Here is a 17,867-nt window from a genome sequence, read left to right on the forward strand (position 1 = left end):
TCTCCTTGGTCTGCAAGTAACCAGTCAGAAATATCAGAAGAGAATATTGCTCTGCAAAAAGCTAATTAGAGTATAAGTTAATTTTTTACTTGTTAATCTCTCAAATAATGTTATATGGGTTTCAATGGAATCAAAATACAAGAAAAGCAATAATAAGGCAACTAATTTGCAGTAGAATCCAGTCGCTGTCCTCTAAAATTTTTTATATAAAACTTTGTAACCAATGCACTTCACTTCCTGAGGAAAGCACAGACACTGAGATCTATATGGGACAGATGTCAACCAACCATACAAAATGATGCAGCAGGAAAAAGTCTCACTGAGACGGAAACAGAATCCTAGGACTGAAAAGGCAGGAGCTCTGTATCAGCCCCCTTTCTTTATGCATGTTAACATCTAAATTCAAGTCCACTTATACTATCTTAATAATTAATTTAGTTCAGTAATCTCCAGGTGAAATAGGTAAAATACTTGATTGCCTATTTTGGTGTTTACTAAGAATGAAAAAGTCTTTCCTCATTTGGCATGTGGACTGCCACTTCAAGTTGTCCTGGTGCTGAATCTAAGCAGTAATTTTATAATTGCATAAAATTTTCAAGTGGCCTATAAATCCAATAGGCTGCTTAGGCTTCCAAATATTTCTAAGCTGGGAAGCAAAGATATGACAAGCACACGGTAAATGACACCATATGTGCAGAAAGAATGATCAGTGGCAAAGCTCTGCTCCAAGATGACTAAACACTTCCTATATCAAGTCACTGAAATACAGGGTGATAACTCAGTCAGATTATCATCAAAAGCACTCCAGCTCCAAAGACCAAACTGACTTTATGACTGTTTAGCCTTCGGAAGTCACAGCTACAAATAAATGACATATTGCTATGGAAACGACAGCAAAATGCCCAACCATTTTGCTTTACAGACGTAATTTAGACATCTGAACACTAGCTTTATATGGAACTCTTTGTACTCTAGCTATCTGAAATCATTTCACCTAACTAATAGGCCAAGGTGATTGCTATATAAAAACCTAATGGAAAAAATAGCAGAGATAATGTTACAGCAGAAGGTCACCCAGTCTGGAAATCAAAAATGAGACAGAACAAAAATAAGGGGCAGTGCTCTTTAAAAAGTGGCATGAGTCTTCTTGCATAGCCAGTAAGTCTGACTACAAGTGTGACTTTAAAAAGACAGAAAGAAGAAGAATGAGCAGATGAGAATGATATGCACGCTGATGCTGATATGCTGAAATATATTATGTAAAGGACGGAAAGGGGATACATTTTTTAAATTGCTAATACTCAGAACTCTCTGATTTTTCTTTAGAGTAGGCAGAAGCCAAACAATCGTTAGTGAAAGTAGTCCTCGATGATCATTAATGACCTGTGATGGCTGTCTTTAACTTGGCAAACTTTTCTTTTTAAAGATCAAAACTTTCCATGTAAATTGCTTTCCAAGAAACAATGCCCACCACCCTTGAAATCTGATCCTCTTTTCCATAAAAAAAAAAAAACACTTTCAGACTACAGATGCCATCATAGTGCAACTGCTGAATACTTGAGAACGCAAAACGTGAAGCGGGAAAGATTCATGGGCAGGAAAACCTTTGTAGGGATTCAAGTCCATAAATAAGGCCGATGTAGGTCTTGGAAGCTTTACCCGTCATATTCAGACTCAGCATGGATTCTGGAAACCCTGCTGCTTCTGTCACTTTTAGCCAATTGTTAGTTACAGTCAACGACCATCAAGTCCTAATGACTGTCGAGGTCTGTGTTAGGGCCACACAACACAAACAGAGAAATACTGTGACTTCTCTGGTATCCTCGTTTATTTTCTCCTGCTTCCGACATGAAATGTGTGAGGAGAAGCAAGAGAAACAGGGTCCTCCTAGGCAGCCTACTGTTCAGCAGCGCGTCCACTTAGATGACATTCTCCCTGTACACGATGACTTATCCAAGACTCGAGGAGATTGGAAAATTTGCCCAAAGTCATATAGCTAGTAAGTGGAAAAGCTGAAATTCAACCTAAACCCATCTGATTCCAAGATATACAATATTCTGGGCTGCCTTCTAGATGGCAGAATCTTAAGTAGAGATTATCAAACAAATTTTCATCAGATTATTAAAACATTCCTATAGTGGGGGACCAAAAAAAAATTGACTGTGTGTGACGAATATAATTAATTTATTTGAACTGAAAATTTAAAAATATTAACTCACATACACTGCTGATTAGAATGTAATGGGTATGTTGTTGGGATAAAAATTTGGCAACATGCACCAAGCTTTAAAACATATATATATAAAATTTCACTCCTAGGAATTAATTCTCACAAAATAATCAGCAAAATGCACGAATGTGATGTACAGAGATACACAGGGTTGAGTATAAGAGTGAAAACTTGAGGAAAAAAAATACCACCTACATGTCCCATTATAGGAAATTGGTTACACAGATGCAATTTCTATACAACACATACTAAAACTAATGACATAGACTCATATTTATAAACATGGGAAGCTATTCACAATTCAGTGTTAAGTGAAAAAATAAATGTGTATACGACAAAAGCAAAGGAAAAAAGGTCTGGATAAAATGTACCAAAAAAAATAAGAGTTACACTTTTCAGTGACTTTTTATATGTTTATAATTCAAGGACTAGTTTTATAATCAGAAAGAGAGAAGTGTGAAATCTCAACTACTAATTGCATAAAAAATGTACATTGTAATTTATAGCCTCATTCTAAAAAGGAGGTAACTCAGCTACAAATATATATGTACATTTACAACATAATACTAAACAAATTTGACAGAAGAAACTGTCTCACCAAACTTTTGTCTCCTAGTCAAAAAAAGTTTTTTGGCATGTATGCGACTAGTGATGCATTTACCATATGAGTGGTGTAAGAGTATATGCCTTATAATTAATTTATAATTTCTGGTCTAAGGAAAGTAGTCCTAAGCATCTCCAAGCATCAAAAACTTCTATCAAGTCCTTTTGATGAATGGGACCATACTGCCCTCTGCTGGAGATGTAATTTTACGCAGTTAGACAAAATTTTCTTTACCCACTGAACACTATACAGAAGATACTGTGTTGGGCACTGAGGGATTCCAACAAAAAAAGTCAAGCTTACTTATGTGCTTAAAAAATATAAACCTTGAAGAAAGGTAATAAAAGTATATTTAAGAATCCTCTCTGGCCCCTCAGTATAATGGGTACAGATATTACAAGTGTCATCATCATTCTAAAAAGAAAATAAATGGTACCATCTCATTTAAACAATTTAAGAGCCAATTAAGCTACACTAAACATTTAAAAACACTCCTACAATCTCCTTCACATAATTCCATTTAGAATATAATACTTCCTGAGTTACAGAACCTGACTCGTCAACATCCATTCGGTGTCTGTGAAACAGCCGGGGCAGGCTTCCTGGCCCCACAAGCCTGGCATGAGGAGGGCTAACCTCCCCCGAGTCCCTCCTCTGTCGCCTGGTTACAACTTCAAGAGAACAGGTTCAACTCCTCACTTACTCATCCAAGGCTTTTAGCCAAACATTTTTTTCCCTTTTTAACCAACTTAGTTAATTCCACCTCAGAGGATCTCTTCTTCCGTTTTCTCACAGTAAGACACCCAAAATATTTCCACTATCCTAACAACTGTTGAACAGAAATATTTAACTCTGAAGTGAAACTAAATAATGAGAAACGGACATTATCAACCTATAAAATAACCTGAAGTGCCCAGTATCTTTTCAATATTCCTCAAATACTCTGAGCTCTTTATTTCAATCAACCCATTCTTCAAGATTCATTTTATACCCATACACAATTGATTATCATTATTCAAAATAGTTATATTCTATTAAGTTGCCACAAGTACTGAATTAGCAAATACTGAAGGATCGCTCCTAGGGGAAATACAGTTATGTTCTTGTGAGCGTCTGGTTACATTTTCTTCAACTGACCGACACAGAACCTTGTTTTATCTGTGTTTCTGTTGAAGACACCTTATGCAACATATATAGTTGATCCACTAACATTGAACTCATGGTCAACAGCACTGTAATCCATGCTTGAATGATGCATATCTCACACACTTTCCTCCACTGGGCATATCACAGCCTTGTGCTGAGAAACACTAGCTAACATTTCAACTCTACACTTGGGGGCCATTTCACAAAAATGTGAAAAACATGGCACTAAATAGACTGCAAAAAGGGCACTTGTTCATAGTATGAGAGCAGAAACAAGAAGGTGGAGTGTTGCCTTCTCTGACCTCACTTGGGAATGTATGAGTTTAGTGACTCAAATTTTTTACTGCCCTGCACATGTGCATGTCTGTGAATAAATATAAGACCATCACAAGTAATGACTTTGGGGTTACAAATTAATTGTAGCAAATAGGAGAACTGGAAAATACTGAGGCTGTAACACACAATGCCAGCTATTTATGTTTGCTTAATAACTAATGCTACAAATTAACTGTTCATAGGGTGTGTATATAATTTTTAAAGTCATGGAACAGGTTAAGTGGGCCACTATGCAATTATCTGAGAAGACAATACTACTTAAACATTATTTCTATGGGAACATGTCTTTTAGGATCTAAACTAACAATTCACAGACAAGCTGAAAAAAATCAGTTTTAAAGACTCATGTTTATGTAGATATTCACCAGAATACAGAAGCTCATAACAAACAACAAACTTGTTACATACTCTTTGGCATAGAAAATTCCACCACTAAGAATTTAGCTCTCAGACACCCTTGCCCCTACGTAACATGGGAGGCATTACAGTAGTTCTGTAATAGCAAGACATGTGTATGTCCATTGATGGAGGAATGGTTAAATAAATTATGGTACACTCATAAGTGGAACAGTTTGCCAAAAAGAATATGGTAGCTCTGTATGAACTAATATAACACTATCTCCAAAATGTAAGTTACCAAAAAGAAAACACACTAAGTACAAAATGGTGTGCCATGTATATCAGTGAAAAAAAAAAAGATGCTTGTATAGGCATAGACTATCTCTAGAAAGATGCACAAGAAACCAGAAGCAGTGTTGTTCTTGGGTAGGATAACTATGTAGTTAGGTACACAGGGGTGAGAGCCTTACTTCTTGATCACGTACCCCTTTCGTATATTTGGAATTTTGTATTATGTACCTAATAAAAAAATAAGATTAGTATTTTTTAAAATATCTGAATGCTGGTCTTATTTGCTTTCAATTTAAAATACATTAAATGCCTGACAACTTACCTATGCTACAAATCTTTCTATTTCTAGGACTCTTTATCCTCCAAATTTATGATTATATATGAAAATAAACCAGAAAAAGAAATCTTTATAGCTTTCAGCAGACACCTGCAGACTTACCTTAAATATGATTACAATGGGTATATCTTCGGACAAGGTATTATGCCTCAGATAAAATCGTCCTTGTTTCACAGCCATATTGGTTCTGCTTTTTTTTTCATGGGTAGAGCTACAAGGAAACACAAGTTGGTTAAACTTCATCCCCACTTAGTTTCAAGCTAGTAACATGCAACAACAATGACCATCAATCAATAAGGTTCACGCCATCAGTAACTATCAGTAAAGTCCTTCCTGATAGATGGACTATGAGCCTGTAACATAATAAGAAAACTATGAGGAAATGAATTTATACACCATGAGTTTTCAAATTAATAATCCAATAAAGTAAACCTACGATCTTGGCATACAGTGAAGCCAAAAGCAGCTAAGGAATCTCCTTCTATTGGTATCTCTGTTAGCTGTAAGATTCGTAAGAGGTTTTAAAACATTTCCAAGCTTTAATCAACCACAAAAGTAAACACATACTAATCACCTGCTATATACTATACACTGTTACTATTTATTTTAGGTCTAATCTACATGCACTTTATACTTAGTTTAGTGTCTCCAAGTCACTTGGTATGAGGAAACCAAGGCTTAGAAAAGCTACATAACTACCCACCCAAGTGTGTCCTATCCAGTAAATAACAACTTTGGGATTCAAATCCCAATTCCCTGGTTGCAAAAGCTGTATATACCAGGAAGACATGGGTTGCAGACTTATTAGATCTGGGTTCAAATGCTGACTTCCTCTTATGATTGACATGACCCTGAGTTCAAAGCCTGTTACTCAGCTGTAAATGGAGGTAATACCACTTACCTTGGAGGGATGAGGTGACAATTAAATAATATATGTAAGGTACCTAGTACACCTCCTGGCTACTAGAAACCACTCAATAAATGGCTATATTGTTAGCTGCTGTGCAGAAACTCTGAATTAAGCAGTTCATGACAGGTTGTCAGAAGAGAAACTCAATTGCATAGTGACATCTTAACTATGCTACAATTTTTTTATTCCTAAAACCCATGAACTTATAAATTTCAAATTATATATGATAGTAAACCAGAGAAAAGAAATTACAGGAATGATATAAGGGATGCTGTTGTAGAAAAATGAGTACACTGTGAAAGAGGCTAGTCTAGAAAACTAACAATAACATGTTAAGTCCATTCTACAGTTCATTAAATATTAAGTGTAAAATAATCTCTGATTTTATCAGTGTAGGAATACATATATAAAATGATCAAAGACTTTCTGAAAGGGAACGTGAAAAACTGAAGAGCAGTTATATATGTATTTTTGCAGTTCCTTTAATGCTGTAAATTAACATAGAATCCAACTAGTATAAAATAACTACTGGCCTTTCACACACTGTCTCACACTTTCACCACTGAAAATTTTAAATCATACTCAATGCTTGTAGTCTTACACGATAAATTGAATGCAAATAGTTTAAGTATTTCATTGCCTGTTATCAGAGAGAAATAACTGCTACTTCTGTATCCAAAGACAGACATCGGATATTAATGGAATTATCAATAGTTCTTAAGAACACTATCACAAAAACACCCTAGGGGCGGGTGAACTAGGTGAAAGGGATAAAGAGGTTCAACATTCCAATTATAAAATAAATTGGTCATAGGGACACAATATAGCATAGGAAATATAGTCAATAATATTGTAATATCTTTGTATGACAGCAGATGGTAATTATACGTAACGTGTTAAACATTTAGTAATAAATATAAAATTGTCGAATCACTATGTTGTACTCCCAAGACCAATATAATATTGTACATCAACTATACTTCAAAAGACAAAAAAACAAAAAAAAGAACCCCATCTCCTTTGATTTCCACACCTGGTAACTGAAGCACCAACGGCCCCTTTTCTGTCAGCCTCCACAATGATCCTGTTCTTAGACAGCTGCTCTTGGATAAGAATCACTTTTTCTACTCCTTTAACAATGAAGTAGCCACCTGCCCAAAGGAAACAAGAAAGGCTTCACCACCTATTCTTCAAACAGTGATTCAGTAATGGCTGTGATCTCTTTAATTCAACACTACTCTTTCATTGCTTCTCTGTACTGGCCATCACTTAATTAGATGGGGTGTGCTGATACTTTTCTATGAATTGACGATGCTGTCAGCATATGATTTTACACAAATGAGCCACAAGATAATAAACTTTTTGAGGACAAGGAATATATCTTATCACCAGCACCCAATATATATAAGAGGTGAATGAAAGAAATATGTTCTAAAAAATTAGTCTTCAGATTCTTTAAGCATAGAAGTAACAGACAATCCTCAGTATAAACTGAAATTTGCTCTTGTTTTCTAACAAATCATTGACAATGGTATACTAAGATTACATTTCCAAAATAATATTCTTATACTCAATAAAACTCCAAACATTATCATATATATTTTTTGTACACAATTCAGAGTAAGATAACGTGAGACTTCATTGTACTTTCAGAATGTGAGCAGAAAACAAGACAATATATTTGACTATGTAACATCCTGTTACCACCTAGCAAACTTTGTTAAAGAACCTCTTTGGGACATTTGGAGCCTCTTTCCAAAACCTTATGGGATTCTTCATCAACGCAATTTACAAGGAATTAGATGAAAGCAACTGTAAGTTAAATCAGTGTGAAATATGAGTTAAGGATGAAGAGAAATTTTCTGTTAAGTGCTGAACTTGAAACTACAAAAGAAACTGCCTAGAAACAGGTATAAAAATATAATTTTTAAAAGTGTAAAAGCTTTCATTTTTTTGTCCCTTTACTGCCTTTAAAATAGCCTGAAGTGAGCCACTTGAGTTTTCTCAGACCAGCTAGACAAGTGACTTTGTGAGACTATTCCTGAATTTTTAAGCATACCAAAAGAAAACCACTGAGCAAAAAGACGTAAGAATGGCAAATAAATCAGAACTTGGGGTATTAAGGTTTTAAACCTGAAACAAAAGAGGATACAGTATAATCTTTCAGAAATATAAGCTAATAGAATTAAGTTGGAGCCCAATTTCCAGACATTTTGTGAAAAAAGTTTTATACAAGTTCATTATAAAGTAGAAAGGCTTGAATTGTTTTTAAGGAAAAATATTAAAACAGTGAAAGCAAAAAAAAAAAAATCCCCCCCACACCCTGCAAAAAAGGCTGGGTTGCGGTGGGGGGTAAATCCAAGGTCTTGTACATACCTGGATCTAAAGGACATTCATTCAGTTTGGCAAACTCTGCGGGCGTTTTTCCTGTGAGAACACAGTTTGAACTACGTAGCATTATGGGCATTCTGTTTAAATAAAACAAAACATTCGGTTAAAATAAAACAGAAGAAATGTCACATAAAGATTGTCACTACCAAAAATGGTGAAAAGAATACAAACTGCATTGTACACACTGTAAAGGGTCTGCATTCATCTTCGACATGTTAGAAAAGGCAGAGAAATGTAAGTTACATGAAAGAGTCAGATGAAATGACGTGTTTCTGCAAGCACACTGCTCTTCTAGTTCAGATAACAAAAACTCAAGTAAACGTTTGGTTTCCTTAAACTTTGCAGATAGGAGTTAGTGAAAGTCAGAAATGGCACCATTTTCATTCATGGTAAGCAAAATGACTCTTATTAGTTACACAGAAGTAACACAATGAATCAAAGTGTAAGAAATAAGAGACTATCAAAACTAACCAGGCAATTCTGAAAAAAACTAGCAAAACTTCTAGAAATGAAAAAGTTAAGTATTAATTTAAAAATCTGTGAAGAGGCTGAATAACATAGCAAATTTGACACTGCTGAAGACAGCATTACTGAATTATAAAACAGATCTTAACAAATTATTAAGGATATATTTCAGAAAGACAGAAAAGGAAGATATGAGAGTTTAAGAGTCATAGGAAGACAGAGTGAGAAGGTCTCATTACATCTAATCAGATTTCAGATGGAGAGAATACAGAATGGGCAAGAAATCCTATTCAAAGAGATAATGGCTGTGAACTTTTCAAACTGCATGAAAGCCATAAATCCTCACAATAGTATCTGCACAGAATAAATAAACAGAAAATCACATTAAAACACATCATAGTCAAGATAAAAAACATCAAAGACAAAGAGAAGATTTAAAGCCCAGCCAGAAGAAAATGCAGCTTACCAAAAAGAGGATAATTGGGTGGACAGATAACTTCACACCTGCAATTAACTGATGACAGTGGAATTCAGGGCACAAACTGCTGAGGGAAAATAACCCTCAACCTAGATTCATGTGTTCTGTTAACTCATCATTCAGATGAAGTTAATATAAGGGTATTTTCAGACAAAAACTGAAAGAAATGACCACTAACAGACCTTCCTGAAAACAATTTCTAAAAAATAATACTTCAGAAGATGAGAAATAAATGTTGAATGGAAGTCTGACTTGCAAAAATATATTATGAGCAAAGAAAATGGTAAATGATATGGGTAAGCATAAGTAAATATTTACTATAAGACAATAATTTCCAATTTATGGGTTAAAAAAATAGAACTAAAATTTGGCACAACAAAAGCATTTAAATGAGGAGGGTTGATTTAATCCCAGTTAATGCTCTCTAAGGTCCTTATTATTTCCATGACAATAAAGATATTATTTTCAAACTTTGTTAAGTATGCATTTCAAATATTCTAAAGTAAGCACAAACAAACAGAGATACTATACATGACTTTCAAATCAGTTGGGGAAGAGTAAGAAAAAAAAATCTCTCATTAATTGAAAAGACAGAAAGAGTAAAAATATGAAAAGCTGGCAGATTAAAAGTAAGATGATAGAAATATGTCCAAACATATCAGTAACATAAATAAACTACATTCTCAGGTAAATGTTTAAAAAAATCTAGCCATACGCAGCTTACTCCAAACACACCTAAAACATAAAGACATAGAATTAAAAAGAGAAGGACTTTTTAAAAATGTCATGCCATAAAAATAACCAAAAGAAAGCAGATGTTGTTAATAAGAGTAGACAAAATTTAAGGCAAAAAAATTACAAGAGATAATAAAGATAAATGTATTCATAATAAAAGGTTCAATTCACCAGGAAGACCTGTTCTTAACTTCTATGCATTTAATACAACTTCAAAAAGCAAAAATACCCAGAAACACAAGGACAAATGGACAAATACACCATTATAGTGGGAGATTTTAACACATCTCTCTTAATTGCCTGAACAAAAAAATCAATGAAGACACCTAACATTTAAATTAACAAGCTTGATTTTTTTAATAAATAAGTAGATTTTTGTTTTATAAATAAAATAAGCTTGATTTATTATTTTTATAAATAAGTAGATTTCTACAAAGTTGCAAAAACTGATGTGATATAATGAATTATAAGAAATATATATTTAGTCATTCAGTTGGTCAAAATCTCTCTCTCTCAGGGATATTTAGTCTTTATCCACCCTTCCTGAAAGTGCCTCTGAGCCAGAAAGGTATCTTACGTTAATGAGAGACTTTTGGACTCCACCCAAGGGCTGGCTGGAGGCTGCATCAGCCAATGGCCAAAGATTTAATCATTCATGACTATGCAATGAAGCCCTCACAAACACCCACAAGAAGAGCATTTTGGGGCTCTCTGTTGCATCCTGCTTCTCTGTCAGAGCTTCCACACTTGGGGAACTAGAACAAATCTATGTACTATCCAGGCAGCTCCCAAGCTCCACAAGGATAGCAGCTCTTTAATTTGGGACTTTGCCCTATGTACCTCTTCATCTGGCTATTACCTTCTATCCTTTATTCAACTGCTAAACTTGTTAATAACTTTTCTTGAGTTCTGTGAGCCCCTCTAGCAAACTAATCAAACCCAAGGGGCAGGTTGTTGGAGCCTTTAAACTGCTGCCTGTGGGTTAGAAGCACAGGTAACAGCCTGGGGCTTGACACTGGTGTCTGGAGTTGCCGGGTGGAGGGCAGTCTTGTAGAATGGATCCCTTAAGCCGGGGAATCTGGTGCCGTCTGCCGTCTCTGGGCAGATAGTCTCAGAACTGAGTTAAACTCTTAAACCCTGCTGGTGTTGAAGAATTGCTTGATGTTGTCCATGGAAAACACCCCCCCACCCCACCCCCACGCACTGGAATTGGGTTCAGGAATCCCAAAGGAGATGTAAAATATCAATTTGAAAATTTTAAATCAGTCTTCTCAGTAACTCATATGTTAAAAAAGAAACCATATAGGAAGGTAGGAAGAAAAATATCCTCATTTTACATAAGGGGTAAATTGAAACACTAAACACTAAGATGTAAGAATATTAAAATGACCCTAGTAATAAAAAAAAAGGACTAAAAATAAGCAAAATGAGGAGAAATGGAGAAGGAAAGTGGGTAGTATGAACTAATCCATAATCCACATCTTCTATACTAAATCAATAAATAGTATTTGAAATTGCTGTATCAAGAAATGAGGGTATAAGCACAGCATTTAGTTTTGGATGTAATAACCACAAGAAGAAATAACAGAAATGTTATGAGGTTGGGAATGGAACTGTGGTGAGGAAAGGCAGGGAGGTCGGCTACTGCTCAGTATCAAGTGTTCTTATGTATTATTTGATGTGTTATCAAGTATGAACAGTATATGGATTACACTAACATTCTTCTAGCTAAAAAAAAAAGTTCAATGAGATAATGTATGTAATTTAGATAGTGCATGGTATGCATAAGCACTCTAACAGAAGTCATTTTTATGACACAGGGCTAACAAAGGAAATCTCTTGTCACCAAGGCTGGCACTATTCAACAAATACTAGTTATACAAATGATGTTCCCTGCCTCCCCTTTAACCAGAATCTAACCCTAAATCAGACTAGCTATGTTTTGCTCCTTTCCTTTACAATATTTAATCTGGGTATAATTTAGTAACAGTCCAAGATTTAACTGGACACAAGTGTAGTGCATATATAAAAAAGAGAGAAGCTCTTAACACTGATAAACAGTGCTAAAACAAAGATTAATATTTTAGTATCCCTACGTATTTTCCTAACTAAAGAATACAAAGAGAAGGAATACAAATAGCCCCTTCCTTTAGGACGTGTACAGGGAAAGAATCTGTTAAACTTGTGGGTTTCCACAGTACTCTGGACTTCTCTATCATAGAACTTACCAAACGGTGCCCGTTACGTAAGCCCACCATCCCAGGCAGCTGAAATGAATGCAGTCAACAGGAACTGTATCTTAAGTATCCTCTGTTTACCTGAGTACCCAGCAGAGGGTATGACAAGTGACAGGCAGTTGGTACATATTTGTTGAGAGAATTATTAAGCTCTTAGCAGTTTTGAAGAGGGAAAAACACTTGAGCAGGAATTATTTGCACTACATTTAAAGTCCAACACTATTATTAAACTCACAATATTGTGGGCTTTATCCACTTCTACAGCAGAGTCAGCCTATTTCCCTAATTAGGAAAACCAGGCTGCAAAAATGCTAGCTGATGCCATCTGTCATTCAGAACTTGTTCCAGGCAAGTAAGTAGCTTCTCCTTTAAATAATGCTATGCTGGAAACAGTTAAGCTTCCGAGAAAACTCAAACTTAAAATATATATGAATCCACCAAGACAACTCAGGTGAGTTCACTTAAATGCTGTCTTACCTCATGTTTTCCGAATAAACAGCCTGGAGTTACAGGAGGAAACGGAAGCATCTTCCTTAACTTTACAGAAAACACTTCACAGTTAAAGAGTAACAACCACAACTAAGTACTGGATACTGCTGAGTAATGTACATGTGCTGACTCATGAGATGGAGAAAATAACCCCATAAAGGAGGCAGCATTTCCCACATTTTTCACAGAGGAAATGGGGCAAAGAGAACTTTAGCACTTGCTTGAGGTCACCTTATGAGGGTGGAATGCAGCCGTGTGGCTCCAGGAGGGACGTTTCTCACCTGCCAATGGGTAAGGCATTGCGGATGATCCTCTGGCTGCCTCGGGTGTACTCAATATCCACTGTGATGGGGGCAGAGTATGTCATGTCCCGCAGACGGCACTGAAATGCAATCAGACGGTCACTGCTCCTCTGCTGGAAAACAAAGGGTCTTGACAGCCGCAAAGAGCTCCGTCTCCAGTAAAAGTACGGCCCACATGGAACTTGGCTCTCTCCATGGAACACTGAGCTGTTCCACGTGCTGCCCTAAGGCCACTGGGAGTAATGAGCCCACCTTCTCCTGAGGGGAATGATGCCAGCTACGGGGTGCGATATCACCACAGCATCTCTGCCCCTGCCAGTCCAGAAATGGAACAATAAATCTGGTATTGATTTTCTTCTCATTGATCTGATGCCAGGCTGCTCCCGTATCTTTGAAGCAATTAGATTGTTCCTTGCAAACTGGGTCCATGGGAAGTAAACAATGTAGACTGGCTTACTCAAAATAATTAATAAAGAGTTAATTATAACTAAAGTAAAAATACACAAACTAAAAAATATAAATTATACTTCCTTTTATTCTCCAAGTAAACTAAATGATGTCACAAAATTCCTTTCCAAGTGATGGGTTGCAGATAAATTATTCTTCACATCACATTAACAATTTCTGAGTCATTTGTGGAACTTTAGAAATTGTTGGTGTGTGCTTTAGTTTAACATGCCGATGACTCACTAAATGAAGCCCCTGCCTGAGCCACGATGGGACACAGGAAACCCCATCAGAATCTTCCAAAGACTTCCCCATCATATTGATGGTCACTGGGTGGCTCATAGTCTCAAAAAGAGAACTTCTCTCAACATTAACCATATAATTCATGATGATGAATCACCTCTCTGGCTTCTACTGAACCAAAGAAAATTAGATTTAATTAACTTTTTCTAGCCTCTCAAAGAGTTCCTGGGATTTTAAAATATTAGATCTTCTTATTATTGATGGGAAAAAAAACCTGCTTATCCTATATTTAAATAGATCAAGTCTCTTCCTTTAGGCCATACCAAAGATGGTGAGGCGCGGTGGTTGAGCATGTGGACTCTATCACCTACATTCAACTCCTGGCAATACCACTCAAGCTTTAAATAACCTTTCTGTATCTCAGGCTCCTCCTGTGTAAAATGGGGATGAGAATAAATTCCCCAGAGTATAAATATACATTTTTACAATGGTGCCTGGTACAGAGTACTACATAAATACTATCTTTTTATTAATAAAACAAATGTAATACCCATTACAGGTAAACATCCAGGGTTTTTAACAAACTCTCCCCTTCAAATGGAGACAAAATTTGACAGACATGGTAAAAATGGAGACTCCACAGGCCCCGAACTACCTCCTTGAAGGCCCTCAACACTTCCTACTCGACACAACTTCACACGTTCACCTTACCTACCCGATCCTTCCAGGCATACAGGTTTGCAACCCCCCGTGTCTCTGTTTTGTGTGTTTTGTTGTTTTAATCTCTCCACAAGAGTATGAACTTGAAGAAGGACATTGTGTCTCATTTCTTTTGTATCTCTCAATATTCAGGCACAAAATAAATGTTGAATCAGTATTTGGTGATTAAATAACACCTAAATTTACCTATATAAAATGACTGGTTACTTGATCATACTTCCTATTTAACTTACTCAGACAACAACTGTAACATCCTAACACCTCACTTGTTTAATAAAGACTCCTCTACTACATTCCCTCACTGTGACATCAGCCTTACATTAACACAAGCCAGATAAACTACAAAAATCATTTTCTTTCCTGAATCAAATCCCAATTACAGACACTAAGTAGAACTTGAAGGGAAATACACATCTGTTAAAAGCCAAAAACTGACCTGTTCTAAAACCTTTGGTCTGCAGCTCTGTTAAAACCCTGGTATTTAAATTTTCTTCTCATCCATCTCTTCTATTAGACTTTGAGCAACTAGTCCTTGGTCTCTGCCTAACACAATGCCTGACGACCCTCAAAGTGCTGAGTGAGTAACCTCTGCACAAACAGCACACAGTACTAGGTACACGTGGTTGGCAGTAGGTTGGGGGAATGGGGGGACCTGCTACAAAGTCAGGAACAGGACATAAACAGGACACAGTTACGCAACAGTCCAAGTTAACTAGGATTAAAGTCCAAACTAAGTAGTGCAGAATTGTTTCCTAATATAGTATAATATAGTATTATACAAATTCTTATTCATTTCATTATCTTTGTCTCATAAGAAATTTTTTTTTCCCTGTGTTTAAACTATTTTGAGAGTATGTATTAAGGACACAAACTGAGTTAAAACAAACAAATTCAATGAAAGTAGGGTTGACAATTACCTCATGAGGGGACACTGGTCTAGTTACATTGAAGCTTTCTTCAACATCAGGAAGCCCAACATAGATGTTAAGATACCTGAAAAGCAAATCATCCTATTACCAATTATACTTCCTCAAAGAATATATAACCAAATTAGCTGTTTTCCTCCAAAATATAAGGATTATACTTTAACAAATACTGATCTTGCTAAGGATGACTAATTAAAAATTATCATTGGAGATCTTCTTGAAGTAATAGCACATACAGCTTTATAAAGGAGGGAAAATATTATCAATCAAACTATGTTTTAAGAAAATACTATAAATCTCTTCACAAAAATGCTGGAAATACAGCTCCCTAAAAATGATACTTAATGAAAAAAGCAAAGTGCAAAAAAGTATTATAATATGCTACCATTCCTGTATGAAAGGATATATGGGGAAAAAATACACAGATACTCCTCAACATAGGATTGGGTTACATCCCAATAAACTCATCATTACATAAAAGTGGATAGAATGAAGAAATATAACTGTGTCTCTGCATGTGTTAGCGTATATATACATATATACATATCCTAACTATCTACTGAGGCATTAGTACGCGTGTTTTGGTTTCTAAACACTGCATTCTCCAATAGGAGAGACTAGGGCTCCTTGGAGAAATGGTTGATCCCACGCTGGGACAAGGAGAATACCAGATGCATTATATCACATAGCATGAGAAAGTAATGGAGTGCTCGAAAATTAGTAGGGGTGTGTTGAAAGAACACAGGCATCAACCTGAAGAATCTTCCATGGCTAACACTGGGACAATCTGAGCAATGAAACAATTATAATATTGGATTATGATCCATAGAATAAAATTAATATCCATGAATTCATATTGATATAAAAAAATTACAGAGAGATAAATGAGGGGAAGAAAAAAGCTACTCCTTACAGTAGAATTCCAGCATTAATGTAGAAAGAATGATGGAAATAGAGACTCCCCATTAGGTAAACACCACAAAACTGTCACAGGTAAGAGCTATCAATGTATGCTAAAATCAGTGGGTAAGATACATGCACAGTCTCAAAGGATCTCCCTATTAAGATACTCATTAATTACAAAAGGAAAAATAGAACTTCATAGTGGAGAAACCTAGAAGATACCACCTTAACCAAGTAAAAAAAAAGTTAGAATCACCAATAATAAAATATACTGAATTTTGTTCCCCATATGTGATGCAGTGAGAATGGCACAATACATCACTGCTGTGGTATTCTTGCCAAAAATGCATAACCCAATCTAATCATGAGCAAACATCATACTAACCCTAATCACAGACCTTCTGCAAAACAACTGACCAGAATTCTTCAGAAGTGTCATGGTCATGAAAGACCAAGAAGGTATGAGGCATTGTCACAGACAGGAGGAGACGAGGGAGACATGACAACTAAACTGATGTGGGGTCCGGGATTCAATCCTGGACCAGGAAAAAGACATCAGTGGGAAAACTACATAAGATCTAGAGATTAGCTGACAACATTGTATCAGTGCTGATTTCCTTGTGGTATGGTTTTATACATATAAAACACATATACATGTCAATATTAGTTGCTGGGTAAAGGATAATCGGGGAACTCTTGTGTGACATTGTGGTAATTTTTCTCGAAGTCTGAAATTGTTAAAAAATAGCTTTAAACCCATTAATTTCAGTACTTCTCAATCATAACTCTATTTGTTATAATTAGTTTGCCAATTAAAAATTGAGCACTTGATATTGACAATTAAAAATTAAACACTTGATAATTATCAGAGATAAAAAGAAATTATTTTAAAAGTTTTGATAGCAGCTACATTCACTTTAAAAAAATGTTAGACGTAATCAAAGCAGAAAATTAAGAGCAATTGATTCCTTACTTTAAGTACCACATGGGGTCAGCATCACTTGTAACCTTTTCATTGGCTTTCATGATCTTCTTTATCTGCAGTGGAAAGAGTAACATTAGGAAAGACTCTGCCAATTAATTCTTATCTATGTCTATTTCTAAGATCTGATGCTTACCTCTACATTAATGAAATAGTTAAAGGAATCTATATGCTGTTTCACAAGGCCTTTCACCTAAACAGATAAAAATTAAAAGTAGGTTAGCAAAGTAGTAGATTATGTAAGACTCTAACCACAGATGATCATCAGATTTTTCTCAAAACCGAAGTGAGAAAAAAAATCCATGAATTTTATTTAGTAAAATTTTACATTTATGTGACCTCATTCCATGTCTCCT

At 35.7% G+C, this 17,867-nt stretch overlaps 1 protein-coding gene across 6 annotated transcripts in view; it reads right to left on the bottom strand.

The window, feature by feature from the left end:
• Positions 1–17,867, bottom strand: part of POLR3B (RNA polymerase III subunit B) — a 133,555-nt gene that overhangs the window by 109,317 nt on the left and 6,371 nt on the right. For 5 of the 6 annotated variants that reach the window (XM_057486444.1, XM_057486443.1, XM_057486441.1 and 2 more), the window contains exons 3-9: positions 17,648–17,704; positions 17,503–17,567; positions 15,618–15,693; positions 13,270–13,370; positions 8,570–8,661; positions 7,227–7,344; positions 5,386–5,494 (exon numbers count right to left, since the gene is read on the bottom strand). In XM_057486444.1, the coding sequence (XP_057342427.1) occupies positions 5,386–5,494; positions 7,227–7,344; positions 8,570–8,661; positions 13,270–13,370; positions 15,618–15,693; positions 17,503–17,567; positions 17,648–17,704 (618 nt within the window). Of the gene's footprint in view, positions 1–5,385; positions 5,495–7,226; positions 7,345–8,569; positions 8,662–13,269; positions 13,371–15,617; positions 15,694–17,502; positions 17,568–17,647; positions 17,705–17,867 lie in introns of those variants that run through there. The other variant, XM_057486445.1, reaches the window with a different exon arrangement.

Source organism: Manis pentadactyla, chromosome 10, assembly GCF_030020395.1.
Source record: "Manis pentadactyla isolate mManPen7 chromosome 10, mManPen7.hap1, whole genome shotgun sequence".
NCBI classification, from domain to species: Eukaryota; Metazoa; Chordata; class Mammalia; order Pholidota; family Manidae; genus Manis; species Manis pentadactyla.